Raw genomic sequence first — 26,823 nt, 5'->3', positions numbered from 1 at the left:
TGTTGGGATTTGGAATACTTAGTCTAAGATGATACTCCATTACAGTGCTAGTGGAGCACAGCATTATTGAGGAACCATCCAGGACACCAAGAGAAACTCCCTTCTGACCCATTTTATTTTATGCAATTCATTTCATGGTTGCTTATGGCACATTGCTGTCCACAAATTGGGCTGTCATGTTCACCTACAAAACATACACTAGGGATAGGCTTATATGGGCAGTATGTCCTGTGAAGCGCTTTGGGATTTCCTCCCAACATGAAAGGTGCAATACCAAATGCAAAAATTATTATTATTTTTGTTGTTACAGTTTAAAACACTCTGTGGAGGTAATTACTAAATAGTTTTCAGTGATGGGTCAGCCAGACCAATAACACTGCCACTTTACATATTAATGTATGTTACTTTTCTTAGCTACTATTGCAGGAGGTTGATATTATGTTCACCAGGTATTTTGTCAAGTCATCTTTGAATAAAATCCCAGTTGCACCGATGATTATATGTTTCCTATATACTGCCACAAACGTCCGCATTCAATTTGTAGATCAATATATTTCCTCATCTTCTCTAGTTCCTTTTTTTTTAAGTGTAATCACTTGGGATAGCGACATCAATAATACTATATGTACAATCTATTTGGTCCTTTATGATAATACCTGATCTGTTACAGGGATTGTCTTGTCTGTATGTACTTGTGAGTTTCAGTGGTGTTATTTTTCAATATCACTTTTGTTGGTTGATGTTCATACCAGTTGACCTTTACATCAATATCAAAGTGTTTGCAAATTGTCCAGTGAATAATTTAGCTATGCTATTATGTCTAATCAGATACTCTGATTGTACTAGGGCTGGACATGTTAACAATATGTGATCTACTTTGTCTGGTGTCTGATGACATATTCAACATTTTGGATCAATGTTTCTTCGTAATAATTATTATTATTTTGCATTTGGCAAGCAGGCCTATGAAGGCTTATGGTGAAAGGGCAGGAAAATTGGATTAAGCTGCAGATCAGTTTTGGTGTAACAAAATAGTCCAGCAGATTGACAAATTGAATGATCAACTCCTGTTCCTATGTTTTGGCATATTACCACATGGTTGCTACAACACTGAACGTGCTAAATGTCAGAAATATTTAACAGAAAGAATGTTTCCTCTGCCCTTATCAACAGACGAGATCTTTTCTAACTCAATAAGTACTGAGGTAATCCATCCCATGAATTCCTGAGTTACACAATCAGTCTCTTAACTTCGAAGCAATGTTTATGAGATTCTTACTGTTTAATCTCGGGACCTGGAGCCCAGTCAGCGGGGTTTTTTAAATTTAGTGTCCCATTATTTGTTTTCCTTTGCCGTGCGCCTCTCCACACTGCTCTGGCCTCCTCTAACTTGGGGTTCATCAGATGCTGGTTAGCCTTTTGTGCCCCTACTCCCATCCAAAATAGCCCACAGAACACAGTCACTCCACTTTACAGTATGTCCTGTTAAGCACTTTGAGGCATCTCAACGACTTGATATGGCACTATATCAAATGCATGTATTATTATTATTGTTGTTGTCCATGTGTGAGCCTTGGCAGTGAGTACTAGCAGGTGACCTACTGTTGAGGACATCACAACCAAGCCTGACCTCTCCCCACCCGGCTACCACGCACACAAACAATAGAGGGCGCTCCAGGAGCAAGAAGCCTGGCTGGTTTTCCCCTCCCTGACCCTAGAAAGATCAGAGCCAATTTAGCCCCTTCAACACAAGAGGACAAAACCCTTGAACCCTATTCCTGTTTGTTACACATGTGGATTCCAGGTCACAGAGGCAGGAAATCAATCTATGCCCCTCATTAGATCTGCAGTGAAAGACTTTACTTCTAATTGCTACATTAACCTTGTAAACCTTTCATATTTGCACAGTGGGCAAGACAGACAAAGAGCGAGCGAGTGAGGGCTAGCCCCTCAATGTTTGAGATGTTTTATATTGCTCCCATCACAAGAGGATTTCCAGCCCACAGCTGTCTTGCTGCAGACACCACACCCACCGCACCCAGTCATTAGCATGTTGTTAATCTAATTAAGCAGCAAAAAGGGCCAATTAAGACTGATGTAATTCGGTGAGAGTAGAGTTGAGGGACACTCCATTCAACAACACAAAACGATTCACACAAAGCACACCAAATACAGCTACACTTACACTTTTATTTAATCTCTTTAACTCATGTATATAAGCTCTGCTACACATGTACCACTCCATCATGTACCACAGTCACAGCCACTGATATTAACACACGGTCCAGCTGAACTCGACTAATTGGGGGCCCTGGTGAAAATGAAAGCTGTTCACAAAGTGTCTCCTCCTGTGATTTAAATAGATTAGTGCAGCGTGAGGCAAAGGCACTGAAATGAATGTGGCCAATAAATGCTAAATGCTTCTCATTGACTGTGGGACTTCAGCACATTTCCAAACTTCCAACAGTGAGATCACTGCATTCAGATTCCTGTACAACCACTTACTGCCCACCTCCCAAACCCTCATCCTGATTTCCCCCCCAACCTGATCATCACCCATCCTGTTCATATCATTCCCTGTTTACCCCATGTTTTCTTTCTTTCTCTGGGTGCTTCGTTGTGTACATGTGGGCAGAAAATTCAAAGATGTGGAATAACTATCGATAACCACACTTTTCGTCCCACCTTTCATTCAGTTACTTGAGGAATGACAAGGAACTCCCTGCGAACTTTCTGGTGGGCAACACATCATTAGCTTGAAGGGTTAACAGGAGCTGAGTGGGAAGAATCCCTGACCCCAGTAACTGGTCTCCCCTCCAAGTGCTGATTGCACTGAGCAAATACTAACTTAACTGGAATTGAGCAAAATAATAAACGGTTTACATTATCCTCAAGCTCACTTAATGGAACCCAATCGAGATAAAAATAAAGTCTTAACCAGCGTCACAAGGTTAACGTTTCAGCTAATAAAATAAATACAAGGCTGAACGCTCCTGAGCTCAGTACGTAAATGATATTCCATATCTAGCAGAGTACAGACGGAGGAACATCCACTCACACACACGCACACACTCACAACAGCAAAACCAGCAGGCCCTACTGTAGCCATGTAACTACACACTGAGTGTCTGGGTTGTGTGTATGCATGTGAGTGTGTGTGCATGTGTGTCTGTGTGTGGGCGTATCTAGTTGTCTCACACACACACATACACACACACAGATACACACACATGTACATTTAGATACGCACATGCATCCAGAAATATGTATACACACACATACACAGCCACACACACACAAGGGTTTGTGAGACAAATGGATACACCCACACACATACAGATATGCAAGCATGGATATGCACACATATGTAGAAATACACACAAACACAAGCCTTGAAGTGTGGGAACAGTTGTGAAACATCCTGTACCCTGTGTGAGAGCAAATCGAGAGTTTACGGGAGCTCGGAGCTGTTCAAAGCTGAAGTGCTCAGAGTTACGAGGCACAGAAAAAGAAACCTGTGACAGAAAAGGCTCCAAAACTGTGCATTAAACGGCACCTCAGGGCCTCTTAAACATTTCATATTCACTTGCTTACAGAACAATTCAACTATGATACGATTAAATCTTAGCTCACCACAAGCTTAGTGAGTTGGCAGGGCACAGAGAGTTACAGGGCTTATAATGTGTAGAGATTCTATAACACGGGCTTGCAATTTACTCTTCACTCAGCACTCGCCTACAAACACATTGTCACTACAATTTACACTAAATCCTGGGAAGCACTTTGAGATGTCCTCCCGACATGAAAGGTGTGTAAATAGTTTCATCCACAAATATAGAGTAAATTTACTTTACAGTATATTCTGTGAAGCGCTTTATGATGTCTCAAAGACGTGATTATGTCAAATGCAAGGATTATTATTATTATTGAATGACATCTGTGTTATTACGATCAGGATTGGGATAGTGAGATCGGAGTAAAATGTTCCTGCTCTGCACCATAATCCACAATGTGATGATTTCGATCCAGTAATTTATTGTTTCCGCCACAACTCCAATGGGTTTATGACAAGGGAGGGGACAGAGAGAGTAGCTGGAAGCGCTCCACTTGCCTCCAGCACCCAAACCATCTGTAACTGAGCTGCCTTGCGGTCGCACCTTATCTCTGAGTCAGAAGGTTGTGGATTCACGCCCCAAGACAGAACTTTTAACTAACTTTCTAGACTGACGCTCCGGTGCGGTGCTGGGGCAGTGCTGCATAGTCAGAGATGCCGTCTTTCAGATGTGATGTAAAACCTGTCTGTCTGTTCAGTGGACTTTCAAGATTCCTTGATACTATTCATCAAGAGAACAGTTCTTCTCCCAGTTTCCTGGCCAACAAGCCCCCAGATAAAATTGGTCATGTGCTTCATGGCTGCTAGTTGGGCATTGCTGTGCACATATTAATTGCCATGTTGGCCTACAAAATAAGGTCACTACACTTTACAGTATATCCTATGAAGCATTTTGAGACATCCTCCCGACATGAAAGGAGTTGTATCAGGCACAAGGATTACTGTTATTATTGTTCCTGCTTTACTGACAAGGCTTCTGATGGAGACTTTCACACTAAACTATCGTCCTGATGGTGACGGCTGGGATCGGTTATTGGAATTTCATAGGAATGAGAATCTCCGGTCACACACACACACACATCAAAACCTTCTCAACAGCTGCCGTCAACAGCTGGCTCTCTGAGTCTCCTCTTGGGCTTGTGTACGCATTGTTTGCTGAAGCTGAGAACCCATTCTGCCAATCACCAGCTTCCCACTTGGCTCACTGGCATTAAAAGTGCAGAGGTAGGCCAATAATAATAATAATACTCACAGATCCTTTTATTTGATCAATTTTATTTGGAGGTTTGTTGCCCAGGACACCAGCAGAGAGAAACTCACTTCGCTTTTCGAATAGTGCCATGGGATATTTAACGGCCGCCTGAACAGGCAGATGGGCTAAGGTCTCAACCAAAGGACGTTGCCTCCAACAATGCAGGACTCCCCCAACACCACATTGGAATGGCAGCTTAGAGTATATGAGTTTCAAGTTCCTAATGTGGGGCTTGAACCCACAACCTACTGAGTCAGAAACGAGAGCGCTATAGACTGAGACGGTAGATCAATTGGTCATTCACCTCCTCTTGCAGGTGACATCAGCAGCGCTTCCTGTGTATGGCATCTGGGAAGTGTTTATTGGTGGCCATTGTTTTCAGATTATGTTCTAACATAAGGTCTGCATTTATGGGCTCCCAAACCCCCACATTATAATGGGACAGTGGCCGGGGGGGGGTGGCGAGTGAGTGTATTGGCCTATTCTGAGAGAGGGGCTTCTTTGTAAAGCCTCACACATTCAAAGTAGAAAGTTCAGCGCGATGCTGGGGAGGGAAGAGGCACTGCGTCTATAACAAAGTTTCTGAACACGGCTCTCGGGACGTCCAGAACAATAGCAGCTCCACAGCATCAATTTCGCACAAACCCTCAGGCAGCATTGATGTCACCGTGCTGACAGTAACTCAATACCACCCCCAACCCCACCCCCCCTCCCCCCCCCCTTTCTCCGCACTCCCACGTCTGCGATCAGAGATGTTTAAGCTGGTATCAAATAGCATTTAATTCAGGCCAGACTGACTGCGTTTCACAGTGAGAGACCAATGCACCCATTAGCTCTCCAGTGCCAGGTGTAGAATTGATGGAAGTTAATGTGCAGTAAGAGGACGGCCGTTATACTATAATGTGCTGCACTGACTGTAGCAATGGCGTAACAAAGTCTTACTGCGGCCGTTGCCCATTTATAGTGCTGTCTGGCCGACGTCCTGTACGGTACGCGCATGTACACCATACGCAGGAAGTGCCACTGACATCACTTCTTGCACGCACTTTCCCTCTCTGCTTTTTAAAAAAAAACTCGCTGCGTGGAGGGCCGCACCTAATCCAGGAAAGTATCGGGCGCGGGTCGGGGGAGGGGAGTGGAGGGAGATAAGGGGTGGGGGACCCCAGAATGTGTGTTGGGCGTAACTGTTGGGAGTCTAACCGCATTGCTTGCTATTGCAAATGCTATCTGGCAAATTTTCTGCTGCGTGTCAAGATCAGACCACCCATCCCTTTAGGGATTTGGCTTGGCGGGAGCCAAGTTGAAAGAATTCAATAGGTTGGGCTCTCAGTTTGAGTAATGTCAAGTTTAGAAGCAACAAATTTATATCGCGCCTTACGTGTCAGGAGGATGACTCAAAGTGCTTCACCGGATTTTATTGTAAACTGTAGTAACTGTGTAGTTTGTCGGCAATACACAGCACCAATACACACGCGGGAATATCCCACAAACAAGCATGAAGCGAACAACCAATTTTATCTTGGGGTTTGTTGGCCAGGATACGTTTCTAATACTGCCGTAGGATTCTTAATGTAGACCGAAACAGGCGCAGGTGGGACCTCGGTTTAGTGTCTCATGTGAAAGCTGCCGCCTGGGACAATGCATTGTGGGGTCTTGTAGCTCAGTGGTTAGAGCACTTGCCTCACAAGCGAGAGACCTGGGTTCGATTCCCGGCAGGGCGAAACCTTGGGCAAATTTCGTTACTCCACATGCCTGATAATAATCCCTCAAGAAAAAAAAACAATAACAATTTGGTCACTTCAATCCACGACTGTTTGTGGGACACTGCTGTGTGCAATTGGCTGCCACGTTTCGCCCACAAAAATGCAGTCAATTCACTTTACAGTATATTCTGTGAAGTGCTTTGAGACGTCTAGACCTGAAAAGCGCTTTATCAAATTCAAAGATTATTTTTATTTATTATTATAACCCTTGTCCACCCAGACTTTCAGCTCAAAGTCCCAATGTGAGGCTTGAACCCCCAACACTAGCTCAAGGCAAGAGCCAGGCAAACATACATACAGAATCATAGAATTATACAGCACCGGAAGAGGCCATTCGGCCCATTGTACCTGAGCCGGCTCTTTGAAGGAGCTATCCAAATTAATCTCACTCCCCCGCTCTCTCCCCATAGCCTTGCAAGTTTGTCCTGGCCAAAATATCTATCCACTTCTCTCTTGAAAGTTGTTATTGAATTGACCTCCACCACCCTTTCAGGCAATGCATTCCAGATCCAAACAACTCACTGTGTGAAAACCTTTCTCCTCACCGCTGCTCTGTTTCTTTTAGCGTTTCTTTTAACAACTATCTTAAATCTGTGTCCTCTGGTTACCGACCCACCCGCCAGTGAAAACTGTTTCACCCTATCGAATCCCCTCATCATTTTGTACACCTCTTTTAAATCTCTCCTTAAACTTTTCTGCTCCAAGGAGAACAAAGCTAGTTTCTCTAGTTTCTCCTCGTAACTGAAGTACCTCATTCCTGGCATATGTTGACCTTTCATCCCCAGTTGCCCTTATGTTGCCTTCCCAGCTAAGGACAATGTGTGAATGATGACATTGAGTTCATTGTGGTAAATGTTCACTCCAAATCATCATTCAGTTCAGGGATTTCGTAGGGAGAAGGGCATCGGTATCAGTTTGGAGATCGGTCTTAAGTTCCTATTGCAAAAGGGTACAGAGCCAGCCTGGGCAAGAGACGTGAAACAACACAGCTCTGTTCACATCAGAGCAAATTATGTCACCGTCAGTGCAGTAATGAAGTAGGAGGAATGACTTCAAGTGTGAGCTCAAACCCATGGCCTTCTTACTCAGCGACGGAGAGTGTTACTGACTGTGCCAGGCTGACAAAAACGATGGAGAAGTTTCTCGTTGGGGACTTTGAGCTCACAGTGCAGACTGACGCTCCAGTGCAGTGCTGGGGGACCTCTGCATCGTGGGAGGTGTCGTTCTTTATCCCACTTGAGCAAAATCTATCCTAGTTGCTCAGAAACTCCCCGAGGCACATCACTGAACACCCTGTGCCCAGGAACTGCTGACGGTCGTCGCTTTGTGTACAGTTACTCACCGTTATAAGACATCTTTAGCCTTGGGTTGAGTCCTTTAGTTTTCCCATGAAAGGCATTCACAGCCACGAGCTGGATCAGGACCCAGTTCCACAGGAGAGCCATGGTTCCCACGGCAACAAGCGAGACCCTCCCTTACGTTACAATCTCGTCCTCTCGGCAGCCGGATCCGATTCCTGAAAAGTGGAAGGGAGACATCATTAGGTCCACTCTCTCCATTGGACAGCGGAGACGACAATAACAAATTACATTTGTACAGCGCCTTTCACGTCGGCCCAAGGCGCTGGACAGTCAACGACTTGGACGATGAAAATAATCTCCTTCCCCCACCCTCACCCCAGCCCACAACCCCCAGCCACACAATGTCCCATTCCACTTGTCCCTATCACACCCCAGACTGCGGGCCGGCAGGTACTGGGGTGGCAACAGAACACGGAATCAGACAGTCAGAGCCAGAGCTTGAGAGCGTGCAACCAAACCAAGAATCCAACCTGCTCCGTTTTCACAGAGACCTAAATATTTCTTCCTTCTCCCCACCCCACCCCCCCCCCCGCCCCCATCCCATGTCTCCCTTCTTTCTCTCCCCATTCCTCCCCTCCTTGAACCCTTCCTCCCTCCATCCCCCTCCGCCCCTCCCCCTCCTGCACCACACAACAAAACACTTGGCTTCGCAAACCTAATCCACTTTCCACATGGAAAGAGTTCCAGGAATGTACTTAACGTTTCCAATTCTCCAGCTCCCTTTCCCTCCAGTCCCCCGTTTCCCCCTCTCACCAGCACGTTTTGGGGGCTCATCCCATCAATGGGACAGGTAATGAGAGAGAGGCAGAGGTCAGTTTGGGCTGTGGGTGTCCTGTTACCTCGCACTGAGCTGCAGTCTGTTTGCGAGTCTCTGTTTAACTCACTCTCTTCCCTTCGCTGCTCTGCACTTTCTTGGCTCGGCTGCACACAGACTCCGCTCAGTGCAAGTGCTGAGCATTGCTGTTGACGCTTAGGTCATGCCAGAGCTGACAGCCAGAGAAAGGAGGGGAGTGGGGAGGGGGGAGCGGGAGAAAGAGAGAGAAAAAGAGAAAGGGAAGGGAGTAGAAGAATGGGCTTAATTAAACAGAAAAGCTTTTCAACTCTCAAAAGCTCTGCTGCCAACCTGTCTAATCTCCTCCCCTGCGCGCAAGCACGAACGGCAAATATTCAAACTAAGGCACAGTTTTTCCATGAAGTGGCTTCTCAAAACAAGGCACGCAATCTGGCACGATGGCGTGAAACTGTTTTGCCGCAATCTTATCTGGTGACCGTTCGCAGTCATGAGGCAGGAATAATAATAATAATCCTTGTGTTTGATTATAGCGCTTTCACAAAGCACTTCGCAGAAGATACTGTAAAGTGAATTGACTGTGTATTTTGTGGGTAAAACGCAGCTGCCAATTGCTCACGCCGGTAATCCACAAAAGTTGTGGATTGAGTGACCTAATTTTTTGTTTGTTTTGGGAGGGATTATTACCCCAGGAAAGCAATCCGCCAATTGACAAACAATCCGATTCCTACTCACTGCTAAGTAAGCAGAGGCGTGTGGAGTAAGGAAACTTGCCTAAGGTTTCGCCCCGCCGGGAATCAAACCCAGTTCCTCTTGCTTGCGAGGCAAGTGCTCTAACCATTGAGCTATAGGACTCCCCTCCCAGCTCCGTAAGGATGACTGAATAAATCTCAACAGATGAGCACCTGATCTGTGCCTGGCCCCAGCAACACCCATCCCATTCCCACCACCCATACTCCTGTCCCTTACGAGGTGGGGGGGGGGGGGCGGGGGGGGTGGTTGCACTGTCAGAGGTATCATCCTGCAGATGAGATGTTAAACTGAGGTCCCATCTGTCTGTTCAGGCGGAGGTTAAAGAATCCATGGCACTATTCGAAAAGAGAAGGGAGTTTCTCCTGGTGTCCTGGCCAACAATCCCCCAGAGAAAAAGCAATTGGTCATTAACTTCATGGCTGTTTGTGGGACACTGTTGTGAGCATTTGCCTACAAATCATTTCATTTCACAGTAATTCCTGTGAAGCGCTTTGAGACTTCCTTCCAACGTGATAAGGTGTTATACCAAATGTGTGGATTATTTATCATTCTTATTATCATTAGTATTATTGAGCCTGCTGATCACATCCAGCTATCAGTAAGGAGTACTACAATTGCTTTCAATAGTGCGAGAAGAAAAGAAATAGGAGCTGTGTCACAGGAGGGGGTCACAGGATTGTGAGCCAGTGCCCCCCACACCCTCCCCTGCACTGGAAAGTTCACTTTAAGATAATCATTTTTACAGCACCTTACGAGTCTTTAGAGCGTCCCAAAGTGCTTCACAGGATGTACTGTAAAATGCACCGATTGTGTATTTTGCAATTAAAAAAACAAAGCACACGGCAAAGCCCCCAAACAGCCATGAAGTGAATGACCGATTGTTTTTTCCCCGGGGGATTGTGGGCTAGGACAGCGTGAGAAACTCAGGCAGTCGGGACCTCGGTTTAACATCTCAGCGAATCTAATAATAATAAATCTTGCATTTGATATAGCGCCTTATCATGTCGTTGAGACGTTTCAAAGCGCTTCACAGAATATAATGCAAGGTGTAGTGACTGTGTGTTTTTTTTGTGAATGACTGTGCCTCTGACAATGCAGCACTCCCCAGCACTGGAGTGTCTGTCTAGATTGTTAGCTCAAAGTCCCTGACGTGGGGATCGAACCCGCAACATTCTGACTCAGAGGCGAGAGTGCTATCGACCGAGCCAGGCTGACACCTTGGGTGAGAGATACAATGATTCTTCAGATTTTTCCATTGGAATTAGACTGGGAATATCCTGGGAACTGCAAGTGAAATACCCTTAAATGAAACACGGTCGTTAAATGGCAGCTTAGAAAAAAGGGGTTGTAGCTTAAAAAGCTACAAAACCGAGATGACCCATGCCTCACCCAAAGAGAATCCCAGCAGAAATGGCTTGCTACACTCCAGATGTTGGAAGGGCTCGGCACAGATGTGAACTTGAAATCAAAGATTTCGCAGTCGCAGGCAGCGAGCCCTGAATTAAACAGACATTCGGAGAATGCAGATGTGAAGGGCACGAAGGAGGCGAGGGGGGGGAAAAGAGCAGTGGAGAGCGATTAGATCAGAGAGTTCCAGTGGGGATGGGATGCGAGCACACCACAGACACCAGGTGACAGCAGAAAATCTAAATCATTCGCTTTACAACATTCAGGGGGGAGGTAAAGTCCAGTGTGAAGTCATTACTGCACAAATACAGTGACTTTTCCTTTGGCAAGATTCAAGATTATTCCAGGTGGTTTGGGGGGGGGGGTGTTGAGTGGGGGAGAGAGGGGTTCAGCACAGAAAGGCCTTTTAATCCTTTCTTGCCCACACAGTCCCAGACCAACCCACACCTCCAATACAGATCCCTGATTCAATGAATTACTCCCTCAAAATGATTGCATATGTAATTATAATTCTTGCATTTAATATCACTATAACCTATCAATTGCAAAGATCTTATAAACATCTTAAAGTACGTCAAAGGATTTACTGTCAAGCGAATTTGTAGGTGAATGCAGCAACCAATAGACGCACAGCAATGTCCCACAGAGAGCTATGAGCTGCCAACTGATGTGGATTTGGGGGACTGATGAGTAGGACACCAGAAAAAACTCTCTTCTCTTTTCCGGGAAAATGTGAACATACTTCATTGCAGTGTGCCAGTTTGGCTCATTCAGTAACACTCTCATCTCTGAGTCAGAAAATTGTGGATTCAAACCCCAGGACCTTGAACTCACAGCCTTGGTCACACTCCGGTGCAGGGCGGAGGAGAGCACTGGATTGTCAGAAGCACCGTCCTTGAACTGAGACGTCAAACCAAGGTCCCGTCTGTGCTTGTTCAGTTCACGTTAAATATCCCATGGCACTATTGGAAAAGAGAATGGAGTTTCTCCGGGTGGCCCGGCCAACAAGCTCCCAGATAAAATTTGTCACTCACCTCATGGCTGGTTTTGGGGACCTTGCTGTGTGGTAAGTGGCTGCTGCGTCATCTACAAATGCACAGTGACTGAACTTTACGGTGTATCTTGTGAAGCACTTTAAGACACCTTGGCAATGTGAGAAGGTACCATATCAAATAAAAGGATTATTATATTATGAACAGTTGGACTCACCCGTGTGAGTGTCAGTCCTGTGTGGGAATAGAGCTGAGTAGGTGGATTGTATAAAACTGCAGCAAGGCTCGTACATACAGTGTAGTGACCTAGCTCTGCCTGATCCCCTGCAAAGGATTTACTGCAGCCTCGAACTTAACAGGCAGCAGGTCCGAGCGGGCGAATTGATTTGGTTGAAAATCTTTGCGTTGTTCAAATAGCATCAATAAGACGTGAAGCAGATATGAGTCACCTCCTTCCCTTCCTCACTGTCCTCAGATGTCTTCTATTAGGGCTGGCTGCAGACTGCAGTGTCGTTCTCGATTTTCCGCCAGCTCACGCCAAGAAAATGTGCAGAAAAATCCAGCCTCTCAGGCCCCAGTCTCAGCCCCGCCATCGGGAGCTGCCACCAACCAGCTCGTATTCCTTATTAATAATAATAATCCTTGCATTTGATATAGCGTCGTTGACGTCTCACAGTGCTTCACAGGATTTACTGTAAAGTAGAGTGTATATTTTGTGGGCGAAACGCAGCAGCCAATTGCGCACAGCAGTGTCTTACAGTCATGGATTGAGTGATTTTTTTTGAGGGATTATTACCCCCGGAAAGTGATCTGCCAATTGACTAACAACCGATTTCCTACCTACTGCTAGGTAAACAGAGGCATGTGAAGTAAGGAAACTTGTCTAGGTTTGCCCCCCACTCGGGAATGGATCCCGGGTCCACTTGCTTGCGAGGCGATCACACTAACCACTACGCTACAGAACTCCACATGATGGGGGTCTAAATCGCTGTATTTCCTAAGCAATTTAATAAGAGGAAACGTTTTGTTATTCTGGTTCGAAAAAATGAAAGGTGCTGAGTGTGTTTGGTAATGACGGGGAATGAGAGAGGGACAACTGGTGGCAGACAACTGGTGGAGAGAGAGAGAGAGTGACAAGCGTTCACATTAACAGTGCTTGATCCAGATCCAAAACCTTTTGCAATTAGACAAGATTTATGCAAGTCTCAGACAGGTTTTATTTTGTTAAACTAACACTGAACTTTCCGAGAGCCACAATATTGCCAACGTATCGTTTCTCAACCACAAAGTTACATTTCCGTCTCCGTTGAAACCAAAGGAACTTTAAAGAATTTTGCCAACAACATTCCAAGCCAGATCCTTTTTGTGCTTCGCAAGCGAGCGGAAAGTCCCCCCTTTTTGGTGCCCAGCATCAAACATTCCCAAGTCAGGTGTAACACAACGTTGTGTAGAGTAAAGCTCTCGCTACACATTCCACAATGGGCCTCAATCCCCATCCTGAGAAGAATAGTTTTCCGTTTCCCACAGTAACAAGCTCAGTCGTGTTCACTGTGATGGATTAGGGTTTCATCCTGGCTCAGTCGCTAGCGAGCTCATCTCTAAGTCAGAAAGTTGTGGGTTTCGAGCTCCACATTGGGGACTTTCAGCTCACCATCTAGGCTGACGCGCTAGAATTTTTTTCATACTGTTCTCCTGCTCACTCCCCATAACCTTTAATATTCTAATAATAATTAATAAGACTCCTTGCATTTGATATAACACTTTATCACGTCTTTGTGTTTTTTACCACTGCTGTCCTGACAGACTGCTGTCGGACATCAAGTCCTGGATGAGGGCAAATTTCCTATGGTTGAATGTGAACAAGACTGAGGCCCTCCTGATTGTCTCACACCAGCATCTCAGCACCTCAGGCTCTGGCAGCATCAACCTCCATGGTTGCACACTACAACTCACCAGTCAGTCAGGAACCGAGGTGTCTTGTTCGACCCTCAACTGTCTTTTCTCCCCCACATTCAAGCCATGACCCGCTCTGCCTTCCCTCACCTCCGTAACATCGCCCGACTCCGCCACTATCTCATTCCTCAGGCCGCTGAGACTCTTGTTCATGCCTTCATCACCTCCAGGCTCACACTATGCAAACTTGTCGGCCTTCCCAACTCCTCCCTCCACAGGCTGCAGATAATCCAGAACTCTGCAGCCCGTGTCCTCTCCCGCACCAAATTCCGTGACTCCATCTCCCCCGTTATCGCCCGACTCCACTGGCTCCCTATCCTTCAGAGGATCCAGTTCAAGATCCTGGTCCTCACATACGAAGCCCTCCATGGCCTCACCCCACCCTACCTCTGTGACATCCTAACCCCCTACCAACCCGCCTGCTCTGTCCACTCACCCGGCTCTGACCTGCTCCACGTCCCCTGACCCACCTGCCCCACCATTGGCGGGAGAGCCTTCAGCTACTCTGCCCCCAACCTCTGGAATTCCATCTCCCAGTCACTCTGCCTCGCCCCCTCCTTAGCCTCCTTCAAATCCTGCATCAAGACCCTCCTCTTCGACCATGCCATCGGCCATCCCACTTCCCCGCCCCTCCCTTACTCACCCAACCCCGGCTCGGGTCTGAAATGCTGTACTCTGTCCAGCGCCTTGGGATGTCCTCCCGACGTGAAAGGCGCTATACAAATGTAATTTTGTTGTTGTTGGTTGAGATAATAATAATAATCTTTGCATTTGATATAGCGCTTTTCACGTCGGGAGGATGTCCCAAAGCGCTTCACAGAATATACTGTAAAGTGAATTGACTCTATCTTTTGTGGGTGAAACACGGCAGCCAATTGTATACAGCAGTGTCCCACATACAGGAGTGGATTGATTGACTAAATTATTATTATTTTAATTTCTTTGAAGGGATTATTACGGCCAGAAAAGCGATCCGCCAATCGACTAACAACCGGGTTCCTACTTACTTCTAGGTAAACACAGGCAGGTGGAGTGAGGAAACTTGCCCAATGTTTAGCCCTGCCCAGGAATCAAACCCAGGACCTCTTGCTTGCGAGGCGAGTGCTCTAACCACTAAGCTGCAGGACATATTCTGTATTTTTCAAGCATCTAATTCTTTTCAAGCAGTCTATGCACTCAATAACGAAGATGGGGGTCACGTGGTCACTAGTAGGAACGGTGGTCACATGATCGCAAGAGGGGATGGAGGTCAAATGGTTGCTCTGGACCTGAAGAATGCTTCTTTACTTGCGATCGTAGGAACATAAGAACAGGAGTAGGCCATTCAGCCCCTCGAGCCTGTTCCGTCATTCTATTAGATCGTGGCTGATCTGTACCTCAAATCTGCTTGGGTGTGGTCCCTACAAGAATGGATGGAGATCTTTATTACTGGATGACAGAAGGTTTTATATCTTCCGGTAATCCGCAGCTTTATTATGTAGCGAGCAGGTCAATAAAATAACCCAATTGCAAGACCAGATATCACCCGCCAGCTGTCAATCATTCACACGCAATGAGCAGCACCAGTCAGCAGATGATACCTGCCACCCAAAGATCAGCCAGGTGAGAGAGTCAGCAGGGGGTATGAGGGCGGGCGAAGGGTCATGGAAATGGGAGATAGAACCGGACTTAAGGATAGGTCAGATGGTCGCTAGAGGGGACGGGGTCACATGGCTACTAGAGGGGACGGGGCCACATGGTCACTAGAGGGGAAGGCGTCACATGGTCACTAGAGGGGACCGGGTTACATGGTCACTAGAGGGGACCGGGTCACATGGTCACTAGAGGGGAAGGCGTCACATGGTCACTAGAGGGGACCGGGTTACATGGTCACTAGAGGGGACCGGGTCACATGGTCACTAGAGGGGACCGGGTCACATGGTCACTAGAGGGGACCGGGTCACATGGTCACTAGAGGGGACCGGGTCACATGGTCACTAGAGGGGACCGGGTCACATGGTCACTAGAGGGGATGGGATCACATGGTCTCACTAGAGGGGACGGGGTCACATGGTCTCACTAGAGGGGACGGGATCACATGGTCACTAAAGGGGACGGGGCCACATGGTCACTAGAGGGGACGGGGTCACATGGTCACCAGAGGGGACCAGGTCACATGGTCACTAGAGAGGAAGAGATCACAAGGTCACCAGAGGGGATGGGATCACATGGTCACCAGAGGGGAAGGGGTCACATGGTCACTCAGGGGACTGGATCACATGGTCACTAGAGGGGAAGGGGTCACATGGTCACTAGAGGGGAAGGGGTCACATGGTCACTAGAGGGGACCGGGTTTATTATTAGGCTCTGTGTGGAGTAAGGAAACTTGCACATGGTCACTAGAGGGGACAGGGTCACATGGTCACTAGAGGGGACCGGGTCACATGGTCACTAGAGGGGACCGGGTCACATGGTCACTAGAGGGGACCGGGTTACATGGTCACTAGAGGGGAAGGGGTCACATGGTCACTAGAGGGGAAGGGGTCACATGGTCACTAGAGGGGACGGGGTCACATGGTCACTAGAGGGGATGGGATCACATGGTCTCACTAGAGGAGACGGGGTCACATGGTCTCACTAGAGGGGACGGGGTCACATGGTCACTAGAGGGGAAGGGGTCACATGGTCACTAGAGGGGACTGGGTCACATGGTCACTAGAGGGGATGGGATCACATGGTCTCACTAGAGGAGACGGGGTCACATGGTCTCACTAGAGGGGACGGGGTCACATGGTCACTAGAGGGGAAGGGGTCACATGGTCACTAGAGGGGACTGGGTCACATGGTCACTAGAGGGGAAGGGGTCACATGGTCACTAGAGGGGATGGGATCACATGGTCACTAGAGGGGACCGGGTCACATGGTCACTAGAGGGGACCGGGTCACATGGTCACCAGAGGGGATGGGATCACATGGTCACCAGAGGGGAAGGGGTCACATGGTCACTAGAGGGGAAGGGGTCACATGGTCACCAGAGGGGACAGGGTCACATGGTCACCAGAGGGGACAAGGGTCACCAATGGGGACAGGGGTCACATGGTCACCAGAGGGGACCGGGTCACATGGTCACCAGAGGGGACAAGGGTCACCAATGGGGACAGGGGTCACATGGTCACCAGAGGGGACCGGGTCACGTGGTCACCAGAGGGGACCGGGTCACATGGTCACCAGAGGATGGACTGACTGGATGTTTCTGGGCTATTACTGTCTATGATTCTACTGTCTATGACCCGGTGATGAGGGAGGAAGATGGACAGCGAGGAGCGGGTCAGGGTCACCGAGTGCTGTAGCATCGAGGGTTAGTGCAATGTTTGACACGCCTCGAACAAAGCCAGGCATCACTTACATGAGTTTATGTGTGACAGAGGGATAAAGGCCTCGACGTCAGTTAAATATCTAATAAACTGGTTGTTAAAAAGGGTGAGACATCGAGAGCCTCGGACGGTTTCACAATTGTAAGCGCTACTGTAACGTACGTTATGAACCGAAGTGAGGAACGCCACGGAGGGAAAGTAGCCAAGGTCAAATAGTGAGGATAAAATATAATCCTTGCATTTGATCTGGCATCTAACCACATAATTTAATGTCTTAAAACAGGTTCACCAATTTTTTACTGTAAACTGTAGTGACTGTATTTTGCAGTCAAACGAGGCAACCAATTTGTACACGGCAGTGTCCCACAAACAGCCTCAAAGTGAATGATTTGATTTTATCTGGGGGTTAGGACACCGGGAGAAATTTCTGTATCTTTCTGAATTCAGCTGTGAAATATTTAACATCCACCTCAACAGGTAGACGGGACCTTGGTTTAACATATCGCAACCGGCAATGCAGCACACTCCCAGCACTGCATCAGAAGGTCAGCTCAGATGATGAGCTCAAAGTCCTGAAGTGGGAAATTCCAGATTCGGAGGCCAGAGTGCTACCAACTGAGCCAGGCTGACGTATCTTGCTAGTTCTATCCTACCCAATAGATTTCACAAAGTTGAGGATATGTCTATGTGTCCAATTGATGGAGCCAAACAGCTGATCCACCATCCACAATTGGGTGAAATACTTGCTATTTCTCAACAGGATCCTTTAAGACAGAATGTTGTTAGAAATTCCACAAATCCTTGGTTTAGGGTTTGCTGGAACGCTCCTGTAAATATTCAAACAGAATAATTATTTCTCTCTTCCTTCATCTGTATTATACGCAGACACACACGTCAACAATTATGCATTGATATAGCGCCCTTTATGCAGGGTAACATCTCAGATTACTTTACAAGGACGATGTTGGATGCCGAGCAAGGGAGAGCGCAGAGGGGGAGGTGACTATGGGAGCAGTCAATAGATAGGTTTTAAGGTGGTATTTAAAGGTAAATAGAGGGGGAGTTAGACAGAGGGGTAGAGGGAGGGATATTAGGCCCGTAGAATTTTAAAACTCGGCCACCAGTAGTGGAGTGGAAAGGGCGGGGGAGAGCGACATAAACAGATAATACATAATTCAGATAAAACTGCCCAGTGGGTACAATCCTAAATTCCTTAACATTGATAAAAACTTGAAAAAAATCTCATCAGGAATCAAAAGACAGAGAAGCATGGGTTTTGATCAATGAACATTCAATGATAAAAGATAGCACATTGCGTGATGGAAAAGTACAGTAACCACTGGTTATATCAATTGATCTAGCATCAAACCATGCAAACATACAGGAGCAGGATATGTTTAGGTGTTGATCTTTGCTCCTCCAAAAGCCGTCCATCCTAATCCTAATTCCTTGTTGCTTCCTCTCTAATCCCTGCCTCTCCACATGTTTATCCAACAGCCCCCAATCAACACCTCTCTGACAGCCCCCAATCAACACCTCCCCAACAAATGCTGACAACAACCCTCTGGGAGGAGAAGCTTTTTGAACCTCCCTCCTTTTATTATTGATTATTACAATCCTTGCTTTGATAGGATTTTACTGTAAAATATCATGATATATATTGTGAAGACAAACCCTACAGTCAAAATGCGCATAGTAATATCCCACAAAGGGTCATGAAGTGAATCATCGATTTTATTTGGGAGATTGTTGGCCAGGAAATCGAGAGAAACTGCCATGGGATCTTTTGCATCCACCAGAAAGGGCACAGATGGGACCTCAGTTTAATGATCTAACCCAACGGTGCTCCCCCCAGTGCTATATTGGAGCATCAATCTAGACCGTGAGTTCAAAGTCTCCAAAGTGAGGTTTGAACCTACAGCCTTCTGACTCAGAGGCGAGAGGGCTACCACTGAACAAACCTGGCACTTTACTCCCCCAAAATGACTTATGCTCTCACTCAAACTCAGACTGTATTGGTTATGAAACGCCTTAGGCCACTGGTGATATGTAACAGGTTGCAATTTTACAGCTCTGCATTGTCCAGAAATCCTGTGCCAGTAATGAGTAAATCATGAAACTAATTGGGAGGTAATTCAAAGGCGATCTTACAATGAGGAAAATGCCAAGAATCCGTTCACGTTAGGCATGCATTTAAGTGGATTAGACAAATTACGTTTAGAGACTGTTCAAGACTATAGCCCGCAATAACTTCACAACAGATCCATTGTATTCGTTGGAACAGACATGAGTTACACAGTGCACAATGTCAATCCCTGGTTTCAGAATTTATAGCACTGTTAGAAGTGGGTTGGTTGCATGTAAATCTCAATCGTGTTGGCGATACAATCACACGGCTCTACAATAACATCAGAACAATGGTATTCCGTTACTGCACCCCCACCCCCCCAACGACTCATACATCTCTGACTCGAGCAGGCCTGCAGCTGTGCACCTTGCTGTCCAGCATTGCAAGTCCATCACCCCAGTGCTCGCCAGTCTCCACTGGCTCCCCATCTCTCAGCAGATCAATTTCAAGCTCCTTCACCTACGAATTCCTTCACACACCAGCTTCCTTACCTCTCTGATCTCCTCAGGCCCCACTCCTCTGCTCAACCTCCGCGCGCCCCCACCCCACGCCGCTCGTCTAAACTTGTGCCTAGTGCATGTGCCCCACACTACCATCAGAGGCCGAGCTTGACATTTCTATGCCCCTTAAACTCCTGAACTCCCTCCCTCCACCCCTCTGTCTCACCCCCACCCCCTCTCTATCTGCCTTCAGCCTTTCCTATCTTAAGGCCTACCTCTTCATCCCACCTATGGTCACCTCCCCCCTTGCCCTCTCTCCTGCTCGCCATCTGAACCTAGCCACTATGAAGCACTCCAAGACCCTATTCTGGTTGAAGGTCACTGCATAAATGCAAGTTGTTGGTGTTGTCGATCACTAAAGGACACTGTGCTAACCCTTTGGTCCATTGTATGTGTGTGGGCAGCAACTTCTCCAACTGTAACATCTTCTCTGATCCCGTTCCCCTTCTATTTAATGTGATTTCTCCTCACAGATTTATCCAATTCCCTTTTAAACACCGTTACGGACACGGCTTCAGCTGCCACTGGGGTCCCACGACTAACGCTGTTTTGTATTGTGGTTCTCGGGAGCCTGACTGAGAGGTGGGGGTGGGGGAGCTGAAGAGTAAATCCGTCTTCCACCACACGACCCTCTCCATATGTGCCTCGATCCTAGCGAGACACTTAAGCATTGCAATAATGTCAAGAGACAATAATAATAATACTTGTATTTGATATAACTCCTTATCACGTTGTTAAGACATCTCAAAGCGCTTCACAGAATTATAACAACAAAATTACATTTGTATAGCACCTTTCATGTCGGGAGGACGTCCCAAGGCGCTGGACAAACAGAGTTACGGACCTGAGCTCGGGGTCGGGGAGGGTGGAGGGCAGGGGGGGATGCAGGGAGATCGAAAGCATGGTCGAAGAGGAGGGTCTTGAGATGGGTCTTGAATGTCGCAAGGGAGGGTATATGTATATGGATATATATAAAGAATATACTGTAAAGTGTATCTGTGTATATATAGTTTCATATATGGACTGTGTTTCATGGGCGAATAATAATAATGCTCACATTTGGTATAGCTCCTTTCACGTCAGTTGGGAGGATGTCCTAAAGCGCTTCACAGGATTTCCCGTAAAGTGCAGTGACTATGTTCTTTGTGAGCCAAAGTATCAGTGTTTTGGCAAAGCAAACGTCAGAGTGGTGTTTGTGATGTTTTCTCGTCAACAATCCCTCAAATAGAATTGGTCATTCACTTCATAGCTGTTTGTGGGGCATTTGCTGTGCGTAAATTGTTTGCCGTGTTCGCCTACATAATAAAGCACTTCACTCTACACCAGTTACTTGTGAAGCACTTGAAACGTTTTGACATCTAGGCACAAATCAAAGGATTGTTATTATTATGAAAAAAGAGTATAAAACGTGCTGGTGACATTTAGAGGCAAAGCACCAAAGATAGACTGATTGCTTTGTCCAACTCGACACCATTGATCGTTCCTGTGATGTCCAACCAGAAGATCAGACATTCGGGTTGGAAGTGGCTCGAGACACCTCTCTATGACAGCTGTCTTGACAATGACTCCATATCCTAATGCCATGAATCACAAAGATAACATGATTGTCCAGCGTCTGTCAGCTACGGTCTGTCAGACAACAATAGCCGGTTGGCAGGGAGTTGCAAGGCTGTAATTCGATTAAAGAACTAGATCAGAGATCAAATACTCTGAGATCAGAAGGTCTGGAGAAGTTTGAAAGCAGCCTTGAACACTCTGGGCTGCTGCTGTGTGTATCGGGCACTGAACGGCCCTTTAACATGTTCGTGTTTCCTTTGCCTTTTTTTTTGGTTGGTTGAAGAGTTGGCAGAGGGAACACTAGAGAGACGAACTTCCCACACCCAGGTCCCATCGTTAGGGCACCCTTCTCAATCCGCTTGTTACACTCAACTCCCGATCCGCTGATGATCGAGAGAAGATGGTGCATTTTGAACCTCCCACGCCCCTCGCATTTTGGAGTTACTGGCACCGTTAACTCCCACGAGTGGGCGGTTGCGATGCACATCTTGATGTCCTCCTATAGGAGCTGCAAAGAAATCAAGACATGGACGGATTCGCACAATCAGCTTGACTCAGTTGGTAGCATTCTGGCCTCAAGGTCAAGATGTTCAAGCCTCGTATTGAGACTTTGAGCTCACAGTCTGGGCTGACCCTCCACTGCAGTGCTGGGGGGAGGGTGGTGGGTGCTGTATTGTCGGAGGTGCCGTCCATCGGATGAAACGTTAATCCGAGATCCTCTCTGTTCAGCTGGATGTTAAAGATCTCGGGCATTGATTGGAATAGAGAAGGGAGTTTCTCTCTCCTGGTGTCCTGGCCAACAATCCCCCAGATAAAATCGGCCACTTGCCTTATGGCTGTTTGTGGTCTTTTACTGTTTGCAAAATGGCTCCTGAGATATATCATTCCTTAAATTAATGCACATCATAAACCAGGAACAGCGACATTTACCGCTCAGCAGATAGATTTGGAAGTTAAACTGTGCTTGTCTCTCCTTCCGCCCACCCCCGCTCCCCCGAAAGGCATGTTTCTCACTTGTACCAAAATGATAAACAGTTACATTGAAGCTGTCAAAACAGTGACAAAGGGGACCTTTTAAAGTTGCCTATTCTTCCAAAAGCTCTGAATACTTCACTTTAGACAACATAAGAGTTTCGCCCAAGGGTACACATTCCTGCAGTAATAACAGCTTGGCCTATCAAGACAGCCAGCGTGTGGGTCCTGGCACACAGTCACCTGTAGCAGTGAGTCCTGCTGTGGACTTTTATGAATGTGTAGGTCACATTCAGTCCATTCATCCCAATGCACAGCTCATCTACATTGTGGGGGAATAATGAAATGGGGAGCAGCGGTGTTGGCCTGTGTAAATAACGGGGAGTTGTGCTAAAATGCGAGGCTTCTAGCTGAGGAAAGAAAATTAAGGAGAATATAAAGAGAGGTTGTTTAACCTGTGGAGTCTCCAGGAACCTGCATTTTTACTGCTCTTTGTCCCTTGAGAAACAAAGTGCTTCCCAGTGATCGTTAAGTAGGCTAAAAAAAAACAGCAGGCAATTTGCGCACAGCCATGTGTGAATAAACAATTTATCTCAGGCTTATCGGCCAGGAGAGAACATTGCCGAGGGATATGGGAACTTTAACATCTTTAACAACCTCCGTTTGATGTCTCATCCAAAGGACTGCACCTTCCACGACGCAGTGTTCCCCCCAACACCATACTGGCTTGTCAGCCCAGACTACGAGTTCAACATCCTGACATGGGGCACAACCTTCTGACTCTGCTATCGACTGAGCCAGGCTGACACACAAAGAGGGAAGGAGGGCGGGAAGGGGAAAAAAAACAGAGGGAAGAGAGGCTGAGGCGTGGAGAGGAAGGAGAAGGGATAGAGAATTGCCAGAGAGAGAAAAATGAAAAATATTCTCACAGAGCCTGAATACATCCAGCAGGATGGGAAGCTGAAACTCTGAAATGTGGAACTAGTAAAACCAGAAAAATATCCTCTCTCTGGGGGAAATGAGCTTTCTTCATTACCAACCAAGGTCCAAGTGGTTGTGTGCCAGCTCTCCGCTGGGCAACACATCATTCAACACACAGGGATGTAACCCATGGCTCTCACACTCTCTCATTCCCCTTGTGTTCCTCTTGTGATTCCTTTCTCGTTTCCCTCAGGGTTCAGCTTCACAAGCCAGACATCCTCCAGCCCTCCAGAGCTTCCCCATTGAATGGTGATTATTTGACACCAGGTGGTGGGGGAGGAGGTGGGGGAAATGGAGGAGATAGGCAACATCACAGCCAAACCTAATCCTCAAGCTTTAGGCCATTACGTCCTGAAACTCTGGAATTCTCTCTCAATACTTCCGTCTTGCCCCCTCGTTCTCCATGTTCACATCACACCTCAAAATCTTCCTCTACAACAGTGTCTACCGTCACCTCCCCTTGGCTTAGCATCAGGATCCGCCACTGATAAGTGCTTTGAGACTCTACCCTGCATGAGGAGCACCATGTAAATGCATATTGTTGTTGCTGATCCTGTCAAGTGTCTGGCACATGTAGAAACCCATCACCATACTTAAGAGTATCCAAATCCACCTAAACATGGAAACCCCAGAGATAGCTTGTTGGAATGGAACGTACACTCTCTCCCTGGAGGGCACATCCTGCTTGTGCAGGTTGGCAAGAGCCAAGGCTTGGGGACCGCAGAGTGTGCGTTGGGGTAATGCTGAAGTCTAACAGCTAAAACCACGTAGCTTGCCATGGATATTGCTGTCCAAAAAGTTTTTCCGCTGCTTGTCCAGCTAGGACCACCCTACCTGTTAGGGCTTTAGCTTGCAAGGTTAACAGGAGCTGAGTGGGATGATTCCATGCCCCCAGTGCCTGGTCTGCACTTTCTTTGAAAGAAAGGCTGTTTCCAGCCGACTAGACACACAATGCAAGGACTTGTATGTATACAGTGCCCTTCAGGCAAGGCAGTGTCTTGGAGAGGTGAATAATGGCGGAGTTTGACATTGAGCCGGGGAGTGAGGGGAGGTGACTGCAGGCTCGGTCAAAGAGGAAGGTCTTCATGTATGTGATACGAAGAGGGGTAAAGATGAGGCAGAGAGTTCCAGAGGTTCTGGGAGTCGTGGCTGAAAGCACGGCTGCTGATGGTGGGGTCAAGGGACGTGCAGAGGGCCTGAACTGGCTGAGCAAAGGGGCCGAGTAGAAGAGTGAGGTGTGAGAAGGCTGGGAGATAGGGAGGTGCTGGGGCACAACGAGATTTGGAGGTTCGTGTGAAGATCCTGAAACCGACCCGTTCAAAGTAAAATTACAAGTAAAAGTGGATCGTCCACCCTCTCAGCGTTTCCCAGCACAGGAAAACCTAAACAACATTTTGTATTTATAAAGCGCCTTCGTGCTTAGACAGAAAATACCGAAAAGGGAGCAAAAAGTGGTGATTCCACACAAAAGGGCTTGATTAGTTATTTACTACCTGAAATTCATGTTCAGATTCTAACATTTCATCTTTTGCTGTGTGCACGTGTATGTGTGTGTGTGTGTGTGTGAGAGAGGTTAAGAGGTGCACAGATCTCTCCACCAAACAATCAAATCAAACCGCCCGGATCCCCTTTTGCTCCAGAGAAAACAAGAAACTAAGCCAGGGGAATGCAGAGAGTGTGCAGTTGTAAGACAACATTCATGTTCTCAAAGCACCGTTCATCCCTCCGCACCCCAGCCTAGCACCTAAATACCAAGACTGCAACAAACGTACAAAATATCCCTCAATGATGCTTCTGAAAGCATCGCATCAAAGCAAATTCAGATATGGTTTCAAGCACAAAGTGCTTTACCGCTGTGTAAATAAAGGCTTGTTATTTTAAGGCAGGTGCCATCTGTCAGCGAAGGCTTCAATGAGGTGCAGACAGAGACGGAGTCTTGTGCCACACGTTGCTTTTGTGGGGACGCACAGTCACTGAGCTTGTCAGCGCTGGGCAGTGCGGTAGGGACAGAGCAGACGGCACTAACTCACGTGAGTTAGTCCCTCACACACAGACCAGTCCCGCCCCCACCCCCATATCGTTTCATTCTGAAATGCTAGACAACCAACGAAAAACAAGCACATTTCAAACCGGCTTCGCAGGACTTTTAAAGACTCACTTCACAGGAACGAACGTCTTGCTTCTGAGCCGAGATGAAGACAGGACACTCAGCCCGACAGCGCAGCGCAGCGCAGCACAGCCGCCAGCCTCCAACCCTGTCGCCCGTTCTTAGCAACTTCTCCGACAACGTTTGATCCCGGTAGCAAAAAGAGCCCCTTCACTTGACTGTGAAGGGAGCCTCAACACAAGCACAAGTCCTTTCTTCAAGTCAGCTCGCCTTTCGAGTCCGTACAGCAGGGAGGGAGGGAGGGAGGGTGGGAGGTCAGGAAAGATGCTTCAGGGAATTTTTATGTTTGTGTGTGTGTGGATCCACCCAAGCTCCCCGCTCTTATCCATAATAAAGCAGGTGCCAGGGTTCAATTCCGGCAGCGTTCGCTAAGCTGTAAATACCAGAGGTTGTAGTGGCAGCGAGGCTGGGGAGTGTTAGACTGACTGAGTGAGTGAAGAATGATCATAAACTGAGCAGAGAGGGAGTGCCGAGAGAGGGGGTGGGGGAAGGTGGGGGGAAAAGGAGCAGAGGTGAAGCAATGCTTCTGTTTGACTGGTTTATTTTGAAATCACCTGCGATCTCACCAGCACATAAAGGCCAGGAGATTTCTACAGATTAACTCTTTAGTGGGGTCCAGATCTCGGGTTTGATTCCCAGTCGGGGCAAAACCTTAGACAAGTTTTCTTACGCTACTCTATTTACCTGGCAGTAAGTAGGAACCAGTTGTTAGTCGATTGGCGGATCGCATTCCTGGGGTAATAATCCCTAATAAAAAATGATAATTTGGTTATTCAATTCACCATTGTTTGTGGGGCATTGATGTGAGCAATTGGCTGTCGCATTTTGTCATTGTTTTTTTTGCCATGAAGCACTTTAATATGTCTCAACAATGTGATAAGCCGCTATATCAAATGCAGGGATCATTATTATTAGAATCCCTTTGATTTACTTCTTCAGATTCTGAGTAGTAATAAACACATAATCATGATCCTTGTGTTTTATACAGCGTCTTTCACAGAGATCCCATCTCAGCCTGTTCAGGTGGACATTAAAGATTTAATTTATTGAAATTATTAAATTATTGACTCTATTGAAATTCAGAAGAACAATCCCCAATTCCCCACCAGATAAAATTACCTGTTCACCTCAAGACTGTTTGTAGGCATTTGCAAAATATGGTCACTACACTCATGAGCGATTTACCTTTCATCGCTTTGAGATGTTTCAACATTGTAGGCATTATATCAAATGAAAGGAATCATTATTATTATTATGGTAAAACGTTTGATCAGATTTTTT

General features: G+C 46.9%; 1 protein-coding gene across 3 annotated transcripts in view; it reads right to left on the bottom strand.

Annotated features, from left to right (window-relative positions):
- Positions 1 to 26,823, bottom strand: part of sema3b (sema domain, immunoglobulin domain (Ig), short basic domain, secreted, (semaphorin) 3B) — a 108,615-nt gene that overhangs the window by 35,962 nt on the left and 45,830 nt on the right. The window contains exons 1-2 of one of the 3 annotated variants that reach the window (XM_007890305.2): positions 25,534 to 25,679; positions 7,971 to 8,144 (exon numbers count right to left, since the gene is read on the bottom strand). In XM_007890305.2, coding sequence (XP_007888496.2) covers positions 7,971 to 8,073 — 103 coding nt within the window. In that variant the 5' untranslated portion in view covers positions 8,074 to 8,144; positions 25,534 to 25,679. Of the gene's footprint in view, positions 1 to 7,970; positions 8,145 to 8,689; positions 8,890 to 25,533; positions 25,680 to 26,823 lie in introns of those variants that run through there. The other 2 variants (XM_007890307.2, XM_007890300.2) reach the window with 2 other exon arrangements.

This window comes from Callorhinchus milii, unplaced genomic scaffold, assembly GCF_018977255.1.
Source record: "Callorhinchus milii isolate IMCB2004 unplaced genomic scaffold, IMCB_Cmil_1.0 Scaffold12, whole genome shotgun sequence".
NCBI classification, from domain to species: domain Eukaryota; kingdom Metazoa; phylum Chordata; class Chondrichthyes; order Chimaeriformes; family Callorhinchidae; genus Callorhinchus; species Callorhinchus milii.
The sequence above is the reverse complement of the archived record's forward strand: the minus strand, read 5'-3'. Positions and strand labels throughout refer to the sequence as shown.